Raw genomic sequence first — 16,926 nt, 5'->3', positions numbered from 1 at the left:
CCCACAGCCTATGTGAGAACCAGACAGCATTGCCAAATGCTTCTTTGCCCTTCATTCTGTGTTTGTCAGTCTTTTATCACAGTAGCTTTTCAAAAAAGAACATTAGATATAATGGGACTGAATACCAGTTCCCATATAGGGTTGCTTACCATGAGAAACTGGTGGATTCATGGAACTAGGTATTTCACTGTGTCAGTGTATCTTCACTGGTTTGCTCATGTGGTCTGTATTAGAGCTCCGAGACCGACCACTGAAGATCTCCCAGCTGTGTAGCAGAGGGCCTAGCACTGCAGTAGGTTTTTCTTTCACACTGCTGAGTTGGCATAAACGAAGGGAAAATGGCCTGGAGGCTCACGTGTGCCAGTTTACCTTCCCTAATGGACCTAATGGGACCACTAATGGCAGGTACAAGACTGGATACCTCTAGTTTGTAGTAAGGTTCAAGACCAGTGTGAACCAGCTCTAGGATTATAGAAGAATAGCACAAAGGTTGTGTAAAAAGTGAGTTTTTTTCACTCCCTTAATTTTCCTCCTTCAGCATCTGAGGGCTGTGGCCAGGGATTTAATTACTGTACTATCTTCCTTTGAGGGTTGCTACGGGAGATGGTAGTAGGAGCGAGTTCAGAATATTGCCATATGAATGCAATTGTTTATCGTGGCTCTCTCTACCTGTGTGAGTGAGGTCTAAATCAGCAATGACATTAGTATTGCAAGGCAAAGACTTTGTTCTTGCTTTCCATCAGTTTGTTAGAAACCCTTGCAAGACTGAGGTGTGGTAGATACTGACCTAGAGACCCGTAAGAAGTGTGCCACAGTTATTGGCAAGTGCTTGGCATTCTTGTGGGACTGTGGCTTGTCGTGCAAATGCTTCCATTCTCATAGGTAAGCCAAAATAATGTGAAGCAAGCTAACATTTTCATTTTATGTTTCCTCTGAAGATTATGAGTTGTTTGAGAGCACTTTGCCACCAACCACCACCACCGTCACTACCACCACTACTTCTACAACAACAGAAATGGAAATTGTCTATCCAGAGACCAGTGTTGTTGGTACCAGCCCTGTGTCAGAATATGATATTGCTGGGAAGAAACGGTTCACTGGTAAGCATATATTTTGTTTTATGTAGCATATTACTTGTGCTGCAAATAATTTATGTTCTAGCAAGGTAATTCTTTAAGCTGAGGCCACTGCACAAATATGTCCAACAAAGTAGCTTGTGGTCCTTATTCCCTCCTGGGAAACCCGAACAGCAGGACTTTGTTCATAGCTTTGATACTTACATGTTTACATGTGGACTCACATCAGTTCTTTGAAGCAATGCTAACCCCCTTGTACTCTTTCAGTGTAAAAGTGTTCTGCATTGTGTTTGGTTGAGCTTAAGTCAGTAAGGAAACAAGAGTATCTACTCTGGTGCTCAGTTCAGCTGAACTGCATCAGTTTAAATTCACACCAGTAGTTCAGTCAGTGCAAGTCTTCATATAGGTGTGAGTCTTCTTCTGAAGAACCTAATTCTTTTCTACTGCCTCAGGCAACTGCAGTGATTTCACTCACCTTCCATGAGCAAATAGATCAAAGGAGAACTTGGTGTGCTTCATGCAGGACATATGGGAAAGTCAAAGAATGAGTGAAATTTTGGATGTGAACTTTCCAAAAAGTAAAACTGATAGATATAAATTTCACTTTGCTATTTGTAGCTTTGCTTTGTAATTCTAGAAGGAAGCCTTAGTACATCAACGAGACCCAAAAGGCTGGCTCCTATATATGTTAGCCATTCAAGTGTGTAGGTTGGCATTGCTCCACTCACTTCAGAGCTGCTGTGCTTCTGTGTCAGAGGAGTAACTCAGGGCCAGACTGGAGGGATTTGAGGTGGTAGGAGGCTGCATTCTGGTCTTCGCCCTGCATTGGTAGCCTGCTGAGAGCCCATTACAAACCTCTGGTACTTGAACTAAGGGTCAGGTCAGCTGCTGGCTAAACCAGGGTTTTGGGCATGAGTTCAATGGCTTGAGGGTCCACTTTAACTCTTGACAACTTCATGTCTTGCCTTCGTTTCTAATATCCACAAGCTTCATGTGGCTCACAGTGGTGGTGTGCTGCTGGAGTAAAAGATTTGTTTTTATATATGCTGATTCTTTTTCCAATGCATCTTCAGTTTCCCCCTATCCAGTTAGTTTCATGTTTCTGTTCAGCTCTCTCACTGACAGTGCTTCTTGATTTGTTTAGACAGAAGGGCTAAAATTAACTTCATTGCCAGATCTGGAAAATCGCCCTTTAGGGAATGAAATCCAGTATGATAAACCAAGAAATGTTGGCTTATGCACATTTCAAGGCACTAGGGCAAAATGTTATCATCTCAGCGAATTGTATTATTGTTTCTGAATAAACATTTCCAAAAGCAAGTTTTATAGTCCTTACTTTGAACATTACAGTGACATTTAAGGCAATAAAAAGTTTAGTCTTTTTGTGAAACAAAGTGCAATTCTGGTCCATATAAAGCTTCTAAAAATAGAAGTTACATGTTGGGAGAACAGGCCTGGAAGGTAGGGACTTCCCACATCATGTCTCCCAGTCCCTTAATATCCAGGGAACCACATCAGTTCATTAACTAGTCAGGCTTCACCTTGGAATTACTCTTCTTGTTCCCTCTGTTGTTTCACCCAAGCTTTAAGATGCTTTTTTTAAGGACCAGCCGCTAAGACCTGGCTGAGGTCTTAGAGCTTGATCTAAGGCCCTCGCAGGAATCTGTTTTCACATGCAAAAGGCTGAGAAAGGTGGTATGTTTGCCCAGCCACCCAGAGAAGCAGAAAGTAGTGTGCAGAAGGTCCTGCAATCAGACGACTCTCTTCTGCGTCTTGTAAAGCTTATCGCTCTGTCTTTGCATGATTGGGACAGCCATGACTGTTGTGTAGATCTGAATATTGGCATCCCACTTCTCCCGGCTCATCAGCCAAACTGAGTGTGAGCCATACTTCAGTGGTTTCTGCTTGCAGAGATTAGTAAATGGTTTCCGTGCTCTCTTGAACATATCTTTGAGACCTCTTGTTTGCCAAGCAAGGGCGCTGACACAATCTAAAGCTGCTAAGATTTGTACACTGCTTGTTTACTTGGAGAACACCAAATCTTTGTTTTACTTTCTACATTCTTTTGGCAAGGTGCAAAGGTCTGGTCAGAAGGGCACAAGAGAAGGAAAGGGTAAAGAAGGCACACACAGCACCAACCAATTTCTCTGCAGCTATTTGTACTTTCACACTGCTTCTTTAGGTCATGTATACTGGAATAGCACAGTGAAGGCCTTGGGATTTTGTGAGGAACAGTTCAAGAACTGCCACTGCGAAGTACAAAAAAATACATTCAGGTTGGGCAGCTCTCAAATCAGAATGGCTGGGCTAGACTGGAGCGTGAGGAGCCACTAGGGGCTACATAGATGATTAAGGGCTTGGAGCATCTGTCATATGAGGAGAGGCTGAGAGATCTGGGACTGTTCAGCCTGGAGAGGAGAAGGCTCAGGACGATGTTGACAATGTGTATAAATACCTAACGGGGGGAGTAAAGAGAATGGAGCCAGACCTTTCTCAGTGGTACCCAGTGACAGGACAAGAAGCACTGAGCACAAATTGAAATGTGGGCAATTCCATTTAAACATTTACTGTGAAGGTGGTTGAACAGGTTGCCCAGAGAGGCTGTGGAGTCTCCATCCTTGGTGATATTCAAAACTGGACTGGATGCAGCCCTTAGCAACCTGCTCTAGCTGACCCTGCTGTGGGCAGGGGGTTGGACTCGATGATCTGCAAAGGTCACTTCCGACCCCAACTATTCTGTAATTCTCTGAAGCACTTGCCCCCCACTCAGTGTGCCCAGAGACTAAGGCTGTAAAGAGCACCCACAGCACTGTTTCAGCATCACATGGTAGCAATGTGCTCCTGAGACCTTCAGTGAGACCAGTGTACTGGCTCTGTGGCCATATGGCCTCCAACCGTTACACCTCAGGCTTTCTTCACTGTACATACACACTGTGTAGGGTTTTGCCTTCCAAATCTCAGCTGGAATCTGCTGCTTTAGAGCAACCATGCGCAACTAATCAAATGGTGTCTCCCCAAGCTGTGGCAGTCCCTATCTATTCCTCAGAGTAGAGGGAGTCATACTGACTGTTTGTCATTTGATGGTTTCCCTGGTGCTATAAGTATGTGAAATTGTAGGAACACTCCAAAAAGTTTCTAAACAGCATCAGAAAATGTAAAGCAAAATATTCACTGAAATTGTAGATGTACACACTAGAAGTCAGGAAATGAAAGTCTGATTTTTATTGTTAAGAATAAAATAAGTGATTCGTATTCATGAAGCAGTTTCAACAGGCTGGAGGAGGAGGAATTTTAAAAAGCATCACAAAACTTCATTCTCTTCTTTTCAGGAAATTGTCCACCAGTGTACTTCTCTGCTGATATCTGTAAACTGCTAACTAAATGCCACCCTTCCTTATCTCTTCCAGCTCCTTATGTGACCTATCTAAATAAAGACCCAGCAGCTCCCTGCTCCTTGACAGAGGCTCTAGAGCACTTCCAAGTGGAAAGCCTCGATGAAATCATTCCTAATGACCTTAAAGAGAAAGAGCTGCGTCCCCTGAAGGCCCCTCACAACATCACCGTTGTGGCAGTAGAAGGCTGCCATTCCTTTGTCATTGTGGACTGGGCCAAACCTGCTCAAGGAGACATGGTAACAGGTATTGCAGAAATGGCAGCTGGTGGCTGCAGCACCTGGGGGTGTGGGGCTGTTTTCCAGAGTAGGTTTGGAGGATGGAGGAAAGGGAAGTTTTGTCAAATGAAGATCTCTGCCTTAAATTGAGTTAACCTCTCATAGAAGTTGTCTCTCCATTACAGTTCTCTCAGGAGAGGTAAGCTAGTTTCTGAGGAAGAAGGGTTTCTCTGTCATCTGTCAGGGCTAGACCAGAGTCAGTAAGATCAGCTCATGCTGGTCTAGATGTTTCAAAGGGCTCCATTTTGGCATGGCTTTTGTACCAACAATTCTGAAGTCACCACTTCGTGCATATACACATGGTAACACTTAGCTTGACTGAGCACTTCTGCCCCTCAGGTAAAGCTATCAACACCACCAAAGGCAACCTTCCAAATGTGCCTTTTGAACAGCTTTCATATATGGGTTCAGGTCACTCTGAGCTAATGTGACTATGTGGCTGGGGCTGATGAGTGCCCTCTCAGCTGTGAGTGTGGCTGAAGGAGCGTAATCTGCCTGCAGATGTGTTTCTGGCTAGGCTTTTCTCCCAATCCCTGAAGCCAATGTTTGCTCCCTCCTGAATGCTAACCAGGAAGGGTGGGAGTGAAGGAAAGGGCTGTGTGGGAACATGGTAAAACAGTGTCTCTTGTGGTTTGGCAAAACTGCATGCCCTAGTAGTGGCATCAGTGTTGCAGGTCAGAACTAAATTGTTCCTGTACACAAAGAAATAGTGTGGAGCTTGTAGGTGAGTGAAGAGGGAAATTTAAGCATTTTTTCCTATAATAAAGTGTATTAGAGTTGATTAACTCAAATGGAATCCGTGGCCCAAGCTGTGTTTATGTTGTTTTACTGAATTTTTATTCAAATATCAGTCTGACAAGTGAGGTTTGGAGCAGTTAACCAAATGTGTTAAATTCAGTCTCCTTCAATGCCTTTAGGCCTTTTGAGACCCACAAATAAACCCAAACCCAAAGAAACCCATCTCAGTGAACACTTTAAAAAGAAAGGTACCATGTGTGCTGGTCTGGATCCAGAGATAAAATACTGTAATGCAGATGCAACACAATGTAAACAGTGTTTGAGGTAGCTTAATTTAACTGATGGTGTTGAGAAGGCAGCATAGCAGCAGCAAATTTAAAATAAAAGGCAGAAGCAGGTTTTTTGAACTCTCCTCTGATAACTTTCATAGAGGTGTTGAGCAGTATCTGTGGACTCAAGGGTGACAGTGAGGGAAGTCACTTGACATATGATATATGTGCTTGTTGGCTAATGACAGGTAATTGTTTTAGCCTGTTTTTTTCCAGGAATGTTAGGCATCCAATCACTTTCAAATTCAAAGATGCTTTCACTCCTTTTAACCCATAAAATCTACAACACCTAAGACTTAGGCTACTACCAATTTAAATTAAGAATCCCCACAACTATTTGTCTTCCTCGTTTACAGGCTATCTGGTTTACAGTGCATCTTATGATGACTTTTTGAAGAATAAATGGTCAACCAAGACTGCAGGGACTACTCATTTGCCAATTGAGAACCTGAAGCCAAATACACGGTAAGATTTTGATCCATTGTTTTTCAGTTCTATTAGGAAGGTAAAACAAAAATTGCTGATTACTGATTATTTTTTTCGGCCTTGGTATAAAATGTCTCCATCTGATCTAGATTTTACTAATTCTGTTTGACAGTAAATCTTGTTTTATAAACCACATGGGTACTTCAGTTATATATGTTTACCACATTATCTCTGGAGTAGATGACTCTGTGACATGTATATATATATTTGTGTATATAAAAACACATATCAGTAACAGAAAAAAATCTTATCTTAAAGTACTTTACTTTATGACATATTTTCTTGTAAGGATAGAGGTTACCTAGGGAGGTCCACAGACTGCTGGAAGCAAGGCTGGAATACTTGACGGGTATAACTGTATGTTTGCATGTTCTCATTCTCCTCCTGAGCGCATGCCAGTGGCCACTGCTGGAGACAAGATACTGAAACAGGAGACCTTTGGTGTGATATAATGCATTCACGACTTGACTGGACCATGCCCTGACCAACCTAATTTCAAAGTCAGCCCTGCTGAAGGAGGTTGGACTACAGATGCCCAGAGGTCCCTTCCACCTTAATGATACGAGTCTGTGCTAAAGCCAGAGCCAAGCAGTCTTCTTGGCTGTTGTGATGTGGCTGGGACAGGTAACATAATGCTCTCCTGTTGGTGTATGCTTCAGTCTCGTCTGAGTTCTACTGTGCAGATAAACTGTAAGTTATGGTACTGAACACCAGGGATTCTCCTTGTAAAGGGTATAGGATGCATGGCTGTAGTTCACATACAACAGCAACATATCTACAGATAACATCAAACAGATTTTTGTATTGAAGTTTAGTCCATAGTATAAGTGAAGAGGGGGGCAGTCACTCCTGTACGTGTCCTCTTTTGGCACATTTGTAGGTTGAGCTGTGGGCTGTCAGGAGCAGGGCCTCGGAGGAGAGAGAAGCACAGCAGACAGGTCTTGCTCAAGGAGTGCAGGTGCACCTGCTTTGCCCCTGAAGCTGCTCCAGGTGGCCCTGAAACATCCAAGCACCACAGTGCATTTTAAGAAGGGAGTGCTGCTCCCCAGTCTCCTTCTTAGAGATTTTCCTCCAGCCAATGAGTTCTGGCAACATTGCTTCTCTTTGGGAGAGCCAGCACAGAAGCAGTTTTCAGCAATTCCTTAGGCAGGTGTACAAGAGAACTATCCACCACAGTGCACCTTCAGCATCAAAGACCCATTAAATTAGCAAGTAAACAGTTTATGCAGAGGCAGCATAAACATATGTAATGCATCCAGAGAGTTAAAGGGCTAGAAATAAGATGTTACAGGAAAAGCTTTGTGCCATCTTATCCTCTTCCATTCTGTCTACAGTGCTGTTAATCACACACTTCATGAGGCTTTTTCTTACATAACCAAGAGATACAAAAAGGCAACTACAGTGAAGATGAATACTCTAGACTTCTTAACACAAGTCTTTAAGAGCTGTGCATACTGCATTAAAGCAGAGTTACTTGCACAGCAGGGAGCTGCAGGCAGATGTTCTGGATCTGTTAGTGCCATTGTTGTAAAAATGCCATTTTTATAAAAGTATAGAGATGTGAGCTACAGTTTATCTGTGTGTCTCACCTGCTATAAAAAGACTAAAGAGGTCTGAGGACTCCTAGACTGTGATCCAAGATACTGAGAGAGGCCGGTACTGACCTTCCTGCCTTTGTATTTCCATGTCCTTGTGCCTCCAGCACATCCTTTCTGTAAGCCTCCCTTCTTTTGCCTCTCAGTCCCTGTTCCTACCTTTGCAACCCAGTCTCCCTTACATCCCCAGCCATTTTTCTCCTCATCAGTTTTCTGTAGCTTCCCATCCACTCCCCCACTGCTCAGTTTGCTCCCTGCTCAGGCCAGCGAGGCATCACCCATACACCCAAGCTTCCCCTGCCTGGGCTCCTCCATCACTTACTCTTTGCTGTTTCCACCTTCCAGACACAGCTCCTCACCCCTTCACAGTTTTGCAGTCAAGTGTTCTCCTGTGACCCCTAAGGACAGTGCTGAATGCCTCCTATAGCTCCTTCTTTCTCATGCCCAGCATCTCAAGGGCTCCAGGTCACCAGAAGGAGCAATTGGAGTGAATGTGCCACTGGAGCCCTGCAGCTGCTGTCCCAGCCATGCTCTGTGCAGAGGGAATCAGGAAGCAGAGGGAACTGAGCTGCCAACCTGTTGTATGTCTGCTGAGATGTATGGGAACTCCAAGTTTCAGAAGTTCACAGTTTGGCTGAATTTGAATGGATTTTTATAGGAACAGCAAAAGGCATATCCATGAACTTTATGACTCCCCTGCCAAATTTTAAGGCTCTGTTTCAACAGAGGGATAGGAGGGTTCTTTTCAACAGAAAAATTGGCTGATACACACAATCTCATTTTCATTCTCCAAATCCACAGACTGAATTGACTGAGTATTTTTCATCTTAAAAATAACTCCCTAACCACTGGTAAAGAACCCCATGACTAAATACGAAAATATGGCCTGGAGTCTGAACTTAGTCTAAAAATTATGTGTTTGCATCGTGAATGCATTTTGTGAGAAATCTCTGATTAAGTCAGATTTACTATACGCAGATGATATTGATTCTGGCTGTTCTGTATGAGGGGTTATTGGTGGCACAATCTATGATGTGCATGCCATATCAGAAAAGGGTTAGCATCTCAGCAGAAACTAGCTTCAGAAGATTTGAAGCTGTCGTCATATCCTGGAAAACACTTTGAGGAGAGTGTTTGACAAAATTATAGTTCACAATTCTGCCCACCCTGAGCTTTCATCTACCTAGTGTTTAGGTTTTACAGAATAAAACAGAAGTCTAAATATAAGGTAAGATTTCTTTTCAGGCCTGGTTTAGCCTCCATCTGAGTAGTAGAAGCTTTTCCATTAGCACAACTCTGGTCAGCTTCAGTGGGCACAGGAGCTGCTTCCTTGGGACATGCGAATATAAACCCTAAAATTCCATAAACCTTATGAAACCTTAAAAATGGTAGCCTTGACAATGCCTCATCCATAAATTTAATTCTTAGCCATCACAGAAGAGCGATGTAAAGGGCTGGAAGGCCCCTCAACAACTAAATCCAATCTCCTGCAATCACAAACATTGTAATCGTTTTCATAAACATTTTAAACTCCCTCTTGAAAGTGGTTAGGCTTTTTCCTGCTTTTCTGCTGGAAAGCTGTGGCAGTGCCTCATGGGAGTGATTAGGTAGTCTTGTGATTTAAAACACTTTCCTTTACTGCCATATCTCCATGTCTCATCAAACCTTCTTCCCTTTGCACTTGATTTTCATTCCCTTCAGGGCCATTTTGATCCCAGACTGCCTGCTACTAATTCCAGTCTTGTTCAGAGCCTTTCACAGGAGGTTCTCAAACATCCACTCAGGGCTCACAATTACAGAGGCTTGATCTCCTGGCTCTGGAGGCCAGATGCATTGAGAATTTCTGTTTCCTTTCTATATCTCTGTTAAAGCAAAGCAGCAGTATGTCCAACAAGCAACATAAGCTACAACTGATTGCTTTGTATCACCAGAACAGCACAAAACAGGTGAGATGTTAACCTGGGAATGAGGCCTTGTCTCCTGTATAGGCAGTAGAGCTGTATGGCCCACACCTGTCTCACAACAGCTGTGTAGGAAACTCCTCTTCCAGCACTGCCCTGGTGCCCACTGTTATATTTATTTTAAAGGTTCGTGATGTATGTAGTGCTAGCTCATCTTTGATGGAGAGGGATACTTTGCATTAGCCTGTCAGCCTGCAGGCAGCTGATTTATGTGTATTCTCTTCTTGAGGGATTGTAGAGTTGCGCCTGGAAGGATTTCAGCCCCTGCTGCGCTCTTCACATGCTTGTAGGGAAGGTGCGTGCTGGTCCTTCTTGCTTCCCCCTCTCAGCTTCTGACCTCTTCCATCCACTGACCTCACTGCTGGGCAAGTGCATCTGTGCTGGGTCATGTTAACTTGTCCTCTCCCCTTCCTGGGGCAGGGGAAACCTGTGTCCCAGTGGAGGAGGTATGATCCGGCCCTTAGCCTTTTACACACCGCCCTGGTTGTCCCTGCTGACACCGGACAGCAAGCAGGATCTCAAATTGGTGGCTGCTGTTTGGAGCATGTTGTGGTGAGAGGAGGATGTGGGTCTGTTTGCAAATCACCCAGCAGCTCTGCCCCTCTGGACAGGGGGGCAAGCAAGGGGGCACAGCTCTCCCTTGTGGAAACCTCTGACCAGACACCCTAATCTTCCTCCCACAAAGAGTAGCCCACTGCCATTTATCTACCCTTTATAGCCGCTTAGGCTGTAAATCCACAGTCACTTTAATCCAACATTGGTGAAGGCTGTCTTGAAAAGCAGTGATCCCACTTTCACCTTTGCCCCAGGCACACAGTCCCCTTGCCTCCTTGTGCTACAACTAGCGGACTGAGTGACTCTGCAATGAATCATATTAGGCAACGGATCTGGCTTAAAATGAACACCAAAGAAAATAAAAAAGATTAGTTTTCCAGATCAGAGTGTTCTGTGCTTTGCGTAGTGATGCACAGAAATAAATGGGGTTAGTCTCAGCACAGGGACGGCAGACAGTCGCAGATATGCACTACCTGCACTTTAAGCTAGCCAGTGATAAGTCTGCTCTGCACCAGAAGCCGTACATACAGCAACATTAGTGTGTTGCTGTGCTTCAGCTCGCACCCAGTCAGCAAGGCAGGCGCATTCGCACATAAGGGTGCTGCCTCTGTGCAGTTGTGCATCTTTCACACCACAGCTGGCTGACGTCCAGCCATCTCAGCTTGGAGAAGGTATGGGAAAGTCTTCATGCACGTGTGCATTTTGATCGGCTGGAAAAATGATTTGTGGCTAACACACTTTTTGAAAACAGCTGCTTCCGTAATTAGTATGCTGAGTGATTATCTCACTTTGTAGCTATGAGTGCCAACTATTTATTTCCAACAGACAGAAGATGCTTTGAATTAGGTCACAAAATCTTTCATTTTGCTCTAAGTGACAGGTATGGTGATAGTAGGCACAGTCTAAATGAATAAAAATAGTACTTATTCATTTTTATGTTACAGTTTATAATGTCCTTTCTTGACATATCAGTAGAAGTGGTATATAGCATCTCAAAGGAGGTTTATTTTTAGGAAGAAAAGCTTTTCTTCTTGTCTGAATAAGAAGTGAATAATGAGTGGTATTGCATTTGCTGCGACTGTGATTTTTTTTATGCCTATAGATGAAAATTCATTACAATTCTGGTTAAGCAAAGTGTTATCAAAGCACAATCAATTACTACATTAGAAATTTTATTCTTGCATGTATTTCTTTATCAAGTCATGAAGAACAGCTAAGTTACATTGATTTGATATTTCCTGGCAAATTCAGCAGCTATAAGGCAAATAAACAAAGATTCTGACTAATGAAACTGTCAGATGCTTGGATCTGGGAAGGGTTTGGCAGTTTGTTTTTTATTTGTCATGTCTGAAGAAGAAATACAGCCTGACTGCAATATTTTATTGACATTCTTAATATAGCAGTCATAGCATGGTCTACAGTTAAATCACAAATCAGCAAGTCATGAAACCTGGCTCTCTTTCTGGCACAACTAAAGGCTTCTTGTGTATAAAAAGGCTAAGGAACTAATCTTCCTCATGTAGTGAAGAAAAATATACTCATAATTTCATCACTGTTTTTTTTCTGACAGTCAGTCAGACAGGTTGAACAATCATGTGTCCCAGATGGCCTTTTATGTATGTAGTAGGGCACCTGAATGCACAGTTGCCCTGTTTACATAGGTAATCAGTTATTGCATTACATATTAGATACACAACTGCATGTTTTTTCCCCACTTAAATAGATGCATTTTGAGTATGAGACTGGCTATCATGGGCTGCTTTCTCCTATATTAAATGTGGACCATGGGACTTCTGTATCTCACGGGAATGTTTTGAAGCTAAAATTAATACAAGCATATAAAGTGCGTTGGAAGTTTCTCACAGAAGATGTCATTGTGTTGCAAAGATGCTATCTAATTATCAGTACTACCTCTTTGGAAGCAGCAAAAAGCCAGGCATCCATACAGATTTCTTCATTACAAAAATGATCCAGTCTGGAAAACTTTTTCTCCTGCACTTTTGCTCTAGTTAAACCAAGTGCTGGGCTAAGTCAGTGTGGTTTTATGCTGTATTGTGGCCATTTCAGGAGCCAGTGTGAGGGACAGCAGCTGTGTCCCTGGGTTCGGCCTTATGTAGATCCCTGCCCAGAGCCCGGTGGAAAAGGTGCGACCAGGTGAGGTGTGGATGGAGCATGTCAGTGCCACTGAGTCAGGTGTCCTCTGAGAGCAAGGGCAACCCAGCGAATTAAAGCAGTTCATTGGCAGCTGTACTCTGCTCTGGAAAGTGCTGCTAGTGGCCAGAATTGCAGGAACACACAAGAGGCTTTTTGCTCCAGCCACCCTAAAGACTCACAGGCTGCTGTCAGAAAGTCAAGACCAATAGTCTAACCTCTTGCAAATATTCCTGCCAGCAAAAGGATTGTGTTAGGAGCGAGCAGAAAACACTGCCTTGTTTAATTCCACTCTTTAATGTAGTTTCTTTCTGCCACAGTGTGTATTTCTTTTAAAAGAAAGCTGTGAGTCCTTCGTGATCATCGTATAGTCATTAATTACAAGCAGAACTGTCTTCAGAAAACAGAAGTGAAGGGCAAAACACACTGGTTTCTGATGTCAGCCATGGGATGCAGCAGGGATACAGGGGACCATCGTCATTGTGCGGGGATGGGAGTGGGTCCTTGCAGAGGCTCTGACCATGTGTGTGCTCCAGGTCTGGCACTGATGAGAGGTGACGCTTATGCCACTGGTGGGGCTCAGAATATTCCAGTTCCTGCAGCTTCTGTGCTGAACTCGCCTAGTGCACCAGCCTGTGATGCTTAGGGGGTGACCAAGAAGGTGCTTTGGCATGTTCCTTGGCGATAACCCACCTGTTTCACAGCAAAACTGTGTTTACATGACTGCCATCCTTCTGTTGAAGAAGTGGATGTTATTTTCATGTCTTTTCAGTGTTTTCATAGGAATTGGTTTCATTTTGTGGCAAAGCAGTTCACCTTGCATGGAAAAGGCATTCTTTTTAATGAAAAAACAGGCTAGTTCCCACAGGTCTCTTCCAGTTTATCAATGTGAATAGTTTCATAAATGTTTAGCTGCTGCTTAGACCAAACAAGCTGTTTTCAGGAGCCAGTTTCAGGAGTCCAAGAGGAGGGATGGGCAGGGATGTCAAGCAAAGACCAGCTCTTCTAGTGGAGGCCGGTTGGCTGATGGAGAGCCATAAGGTCTGGCATGGGTTTCCCTTGCTTCCCCTGCTGCTCTTGGATGTGAGTTCGAAGTCAGTATTCCTCATAAGCTAAGCCCTCTTCTGTCTGGATTTAGCCATGGCCTGCAAGCTTGCTTGGTTTCTGAAGCTGAGGAGTGTCAGGCCTGTGACTTGGAAGGGAAATTACCGCGGGAGGCAATCCAAGCACTCAGTGGCGTTCTTCCCTGGGAGCAAGTGCTACGTGGGTCATGCACAGCGTTTGCAGGCGCTGCACTTTTGGAGATGTCTGCTTTTGGATGAGAGGCTGAGTCAAGATGCAAGTGCTGTGTGGAAATTAGAGATGCCTGGTCATTTTTTTCTCTTAATTTCTTTACAAGAACAAGATTGAGCAAGCAGGCAGGAAAGGAAAACCTTAACACAGGCACTTAAAAAAATGCTTTGCTGGAACTTTTTACAGTGATCTTCAATTCTAATTGGTTTCTGCTGGTCTAGATAAAAAGATAAAATGGAAACAAAGAAAACTAATCTGGAAAAAAATGTCAGGGTAGGCATCAACTAAAATATTATATGTGGAAATGAAATAAAAGTATGCTTAAGCATGTTCTTCTCTAAGCGTTGGAATAATCTTGCTTCTATCAAGCAAAGAATGATGTTCTAGTGGCTAGTCATGTGCTCTGAGTTAAGCATGTGATTTAGATACTGTTGTGAATCATGGCCCAAATAATCAGTAAGTCAACATAGGAAGCTTTCTCATATTATTCAGAAATTGTGATCTTAATGCTGCTAGAGTTTGCAGAGAAAGGTCAAAAGCTTTGGTTCTGATCTCAGAGAAGTCTGACCCAGTTTTAGTCTGCAGCTTATGCCACTGATTTCATAGGAGTTAGTCTGGTTTTAGTTAGTCTGGTTAGTCTTGGGTTGCCATCCCAAGATCAGAATTTATTTCCTTGCAACTTTTTCTTTTATTCTGTTCCTTTTGGTTGTTTTATAGAAAGTGGATATAATTGTGCACGTTTGTTGGAAGCAGGACGGTAAAAATAAATGAGCTAAAAATATGCCTGCGAGCAAATGCAAAAAAGGTGAAATCTGTCTGTAACAGCTCTCCCTGGCTGAGTATCCAACTTCATTTAATGCAATAGACACCTGAACTCAGTGAATTCTGCTGGTTTAATTCTCACCCCATTTTTATATTGTATTTTATTTGTATTTTATAATCTAGCCATTGCTGTGGAATCAATGTTTTAATCTTATTTTCCTTCTCTTTTTGTTTCAGTTATTATTTTAAAGTCCAAGCAAAGAATCCCTTTGGTTATGGACCTGTTAGCTCTTCGGTCTCATTTATCACTGAATCTGGTATGCTTTGCTTTTTATTTTCATCTCAAAGCTGACTTCCTAATAATAGATGTGGCAGGGCAAAGACTGAAACTAGCATGGTAATAATGATGATCATCCTGAATTTGCTGCTTTGAGGGTTTTTTTAGGTTAATCATTTGTTTTCAATAAAGCTAGGAAAATAATATGTGCTCCTAATGCCACTATGAAAATGTAAGTGATATTAAGGTGAGCTTCAGGGGAACAGGAAGTAAGATTTAAGTACGAAAGACTACTAATGTTTAAAAATACAGAAGCAATGGGAAGTTCAGTGTCTTTGATAGATTGACCAGACGTTTAATAAATTGGCTCCCTAATTGCGAGCAGCTGAACAGTTGGAAACAGTTGTCTCTGGAAGAAATACAGGAAACAATTGTTCCATCAGATGGCTATAGTTCTCCTTTCTTTTTTTGAAAAAGCATGCTGTTCTTTCACAGGGCTAATAGTGTGTTCAAGAGCAACACACCCTACTAATAATAGCACATTAAATGAGCTTTTTTTATCCGTTTCTTCTTCTTCTTCCATTGAGCCGAAGGCCAATGACCCTGTTGAATAACAAAGGGCAAATTCTTCAATCTTTACTTGAGCAAAATGTCCGTTGTCTTCAAGGACTGCAAATTTTGCCCTTCTGACAGCACTGGTGTATGCTGTCCCTGTCTTTGCCTATTTCATTTCAACCTATTTTGATCGCTTCAGAACATCCTTTAAAAACTACAGAAGTAAGTCTTCACAGAAGAGAGACAAAGATGCAAGATAAGTAAATGGTCTTACATAATGTATTCACATTTTTTTAAAAGAAATAATACAAGCTGAAGTATATATCCAATCAGTTATTCCATTTCAAATCAGCCCCCTTACGAGCTTTATTTAGCAGGTTAAATCCATCAAATTTACAGTTTTATTTGCAGTACTGATCTTTCGTTTGTCATGTGGCCAGAGAAGATGGCTTTCCAGCTGGCAGGAGTACAAAAGCAGTTGATAGGTCTAAAAATGGCGTAGTTACAGTGGTGGAATAGATCAGGAGAGGGAGAGATGGCTAGTTCAGAGTGCACTTCTAGAGGAATTGAAAGGTTTGAACTGATGAGCAAGGCTCTGTTTTTTGCTCATTCCTAGCACAATCCTTGTGTTGGCAGAAATATTTGCTAGTGTTTTAACTATTGCCCTGGATTTCTTGACAGCAGCTTGTGATCATGGGATCAAGCAGCTTTTTGAAAATGTTAGCTCTTATACTAGGTAATGTACTGAAGAGAAAAGCGTTTGCTCTATTTTATCAAACAGTAGAAGCTCCCTGGAATTTTTCTTTTCAAAGAGTAAATAAGCACAGTGCTTTTTCTTCAGGTATTTTGTGTTCAATAAGGGCCAGTCAGGAGATGCAATGTAATGCATATAAAGATATTTATGCATTAGAGATTGTTGAGTTGTTAACCTTATTCCACATTTATTCCTTTATTCTTTCTTTAAAACAGAGAGCATTTAAATTGAGCAGAAGCTATTTACATATTGGATAATGGCCCCTAAACTATGCAGGTGGCTCTTACTGAAATTCAACCACTAGAATAAAAGGAGTTAAAATGATAGATTTTACACATTCATGAATACCACTACACAACTATGCTAAAGATGATGGGTATCAGAGACTGAGATTTGCATACAAAACGTACATTTACATTTACATTTCCCTCTGAAAATTAGGCCTGAAGGTGTTACTTACGCTGTATGTTCAGAACCCTGCAGTGGACCTGCCTATCTGATTTGAGGAACTTCTGAAAAGAGGCAATTGGTTTCAGAACTTGCTTTCAATTTTGGTACTAGTCTCAATAATTTTTTACAGTATCAGAGTGAATATATAATCTGCAGCAAGTTTCATCAATGGAGAAAAGCACTGGAAAAACAAACAATCCTTAGCTTTGCAAATCAATGAGATGTGAATCTCACATTCATAATGTTGCCAAAGGCAGTTACTCTGCAGCTGATA

At 42.4% G+C, this 16,926-nt stretch overlaps 1 protein-coding gene across 2 annotated transcripts in view; it reads left to right on the top strand.

Moving 5' to 3' along the window:
- FNDC1 (fibronectin type III domain containing 1) overlaps nt 1-16,926 on the top strand; it is an 81,624-nt gene that overhangs the window by 57,642 nt on the left and 7,056 nt on the right. For both annotated transcript variants that reach the window (XM_064509209.1, XM_064509207.1), the window contains exons 13-16: nt 939-1,100; nt 4,484-4,714; nt 6,170-6,278; nt 14,854-14,933. In XM_064509209.1, coding sequence (XP_064365279.1) covers nt 939-1,100; nt 4,484-4,714; nt 6,170-6,278; nt 14,854-14,933 — 582 coding nt within the window. The remainder of the gene's footprint in view (nt 1-938; nt 1,101-4,483; nt 4,715-6,169; nt 6,279-14,853; nt 14,934-16,926) is intronic.

This window comes from Dromaius novaehollandiae, chromosome 3 (assembly GCF_036370855.1).
Source record: "Dromaius novaehollandiae isolate bDroNov1 chromosome 3, bDroNov1.hap1, whole genome shotgun sequence".
Taxonomy (NCBI): Eukaryota; Metazoa; Chordata; class Aves; order Casuariiformes; family Dromaiidae; genus Dromaius; species Dromaius novaehollandiae.
Note: the sequence above shows the minus strand (reverse complement) of the source record. Positions and strands in the feature narration are given on the sequence as shown.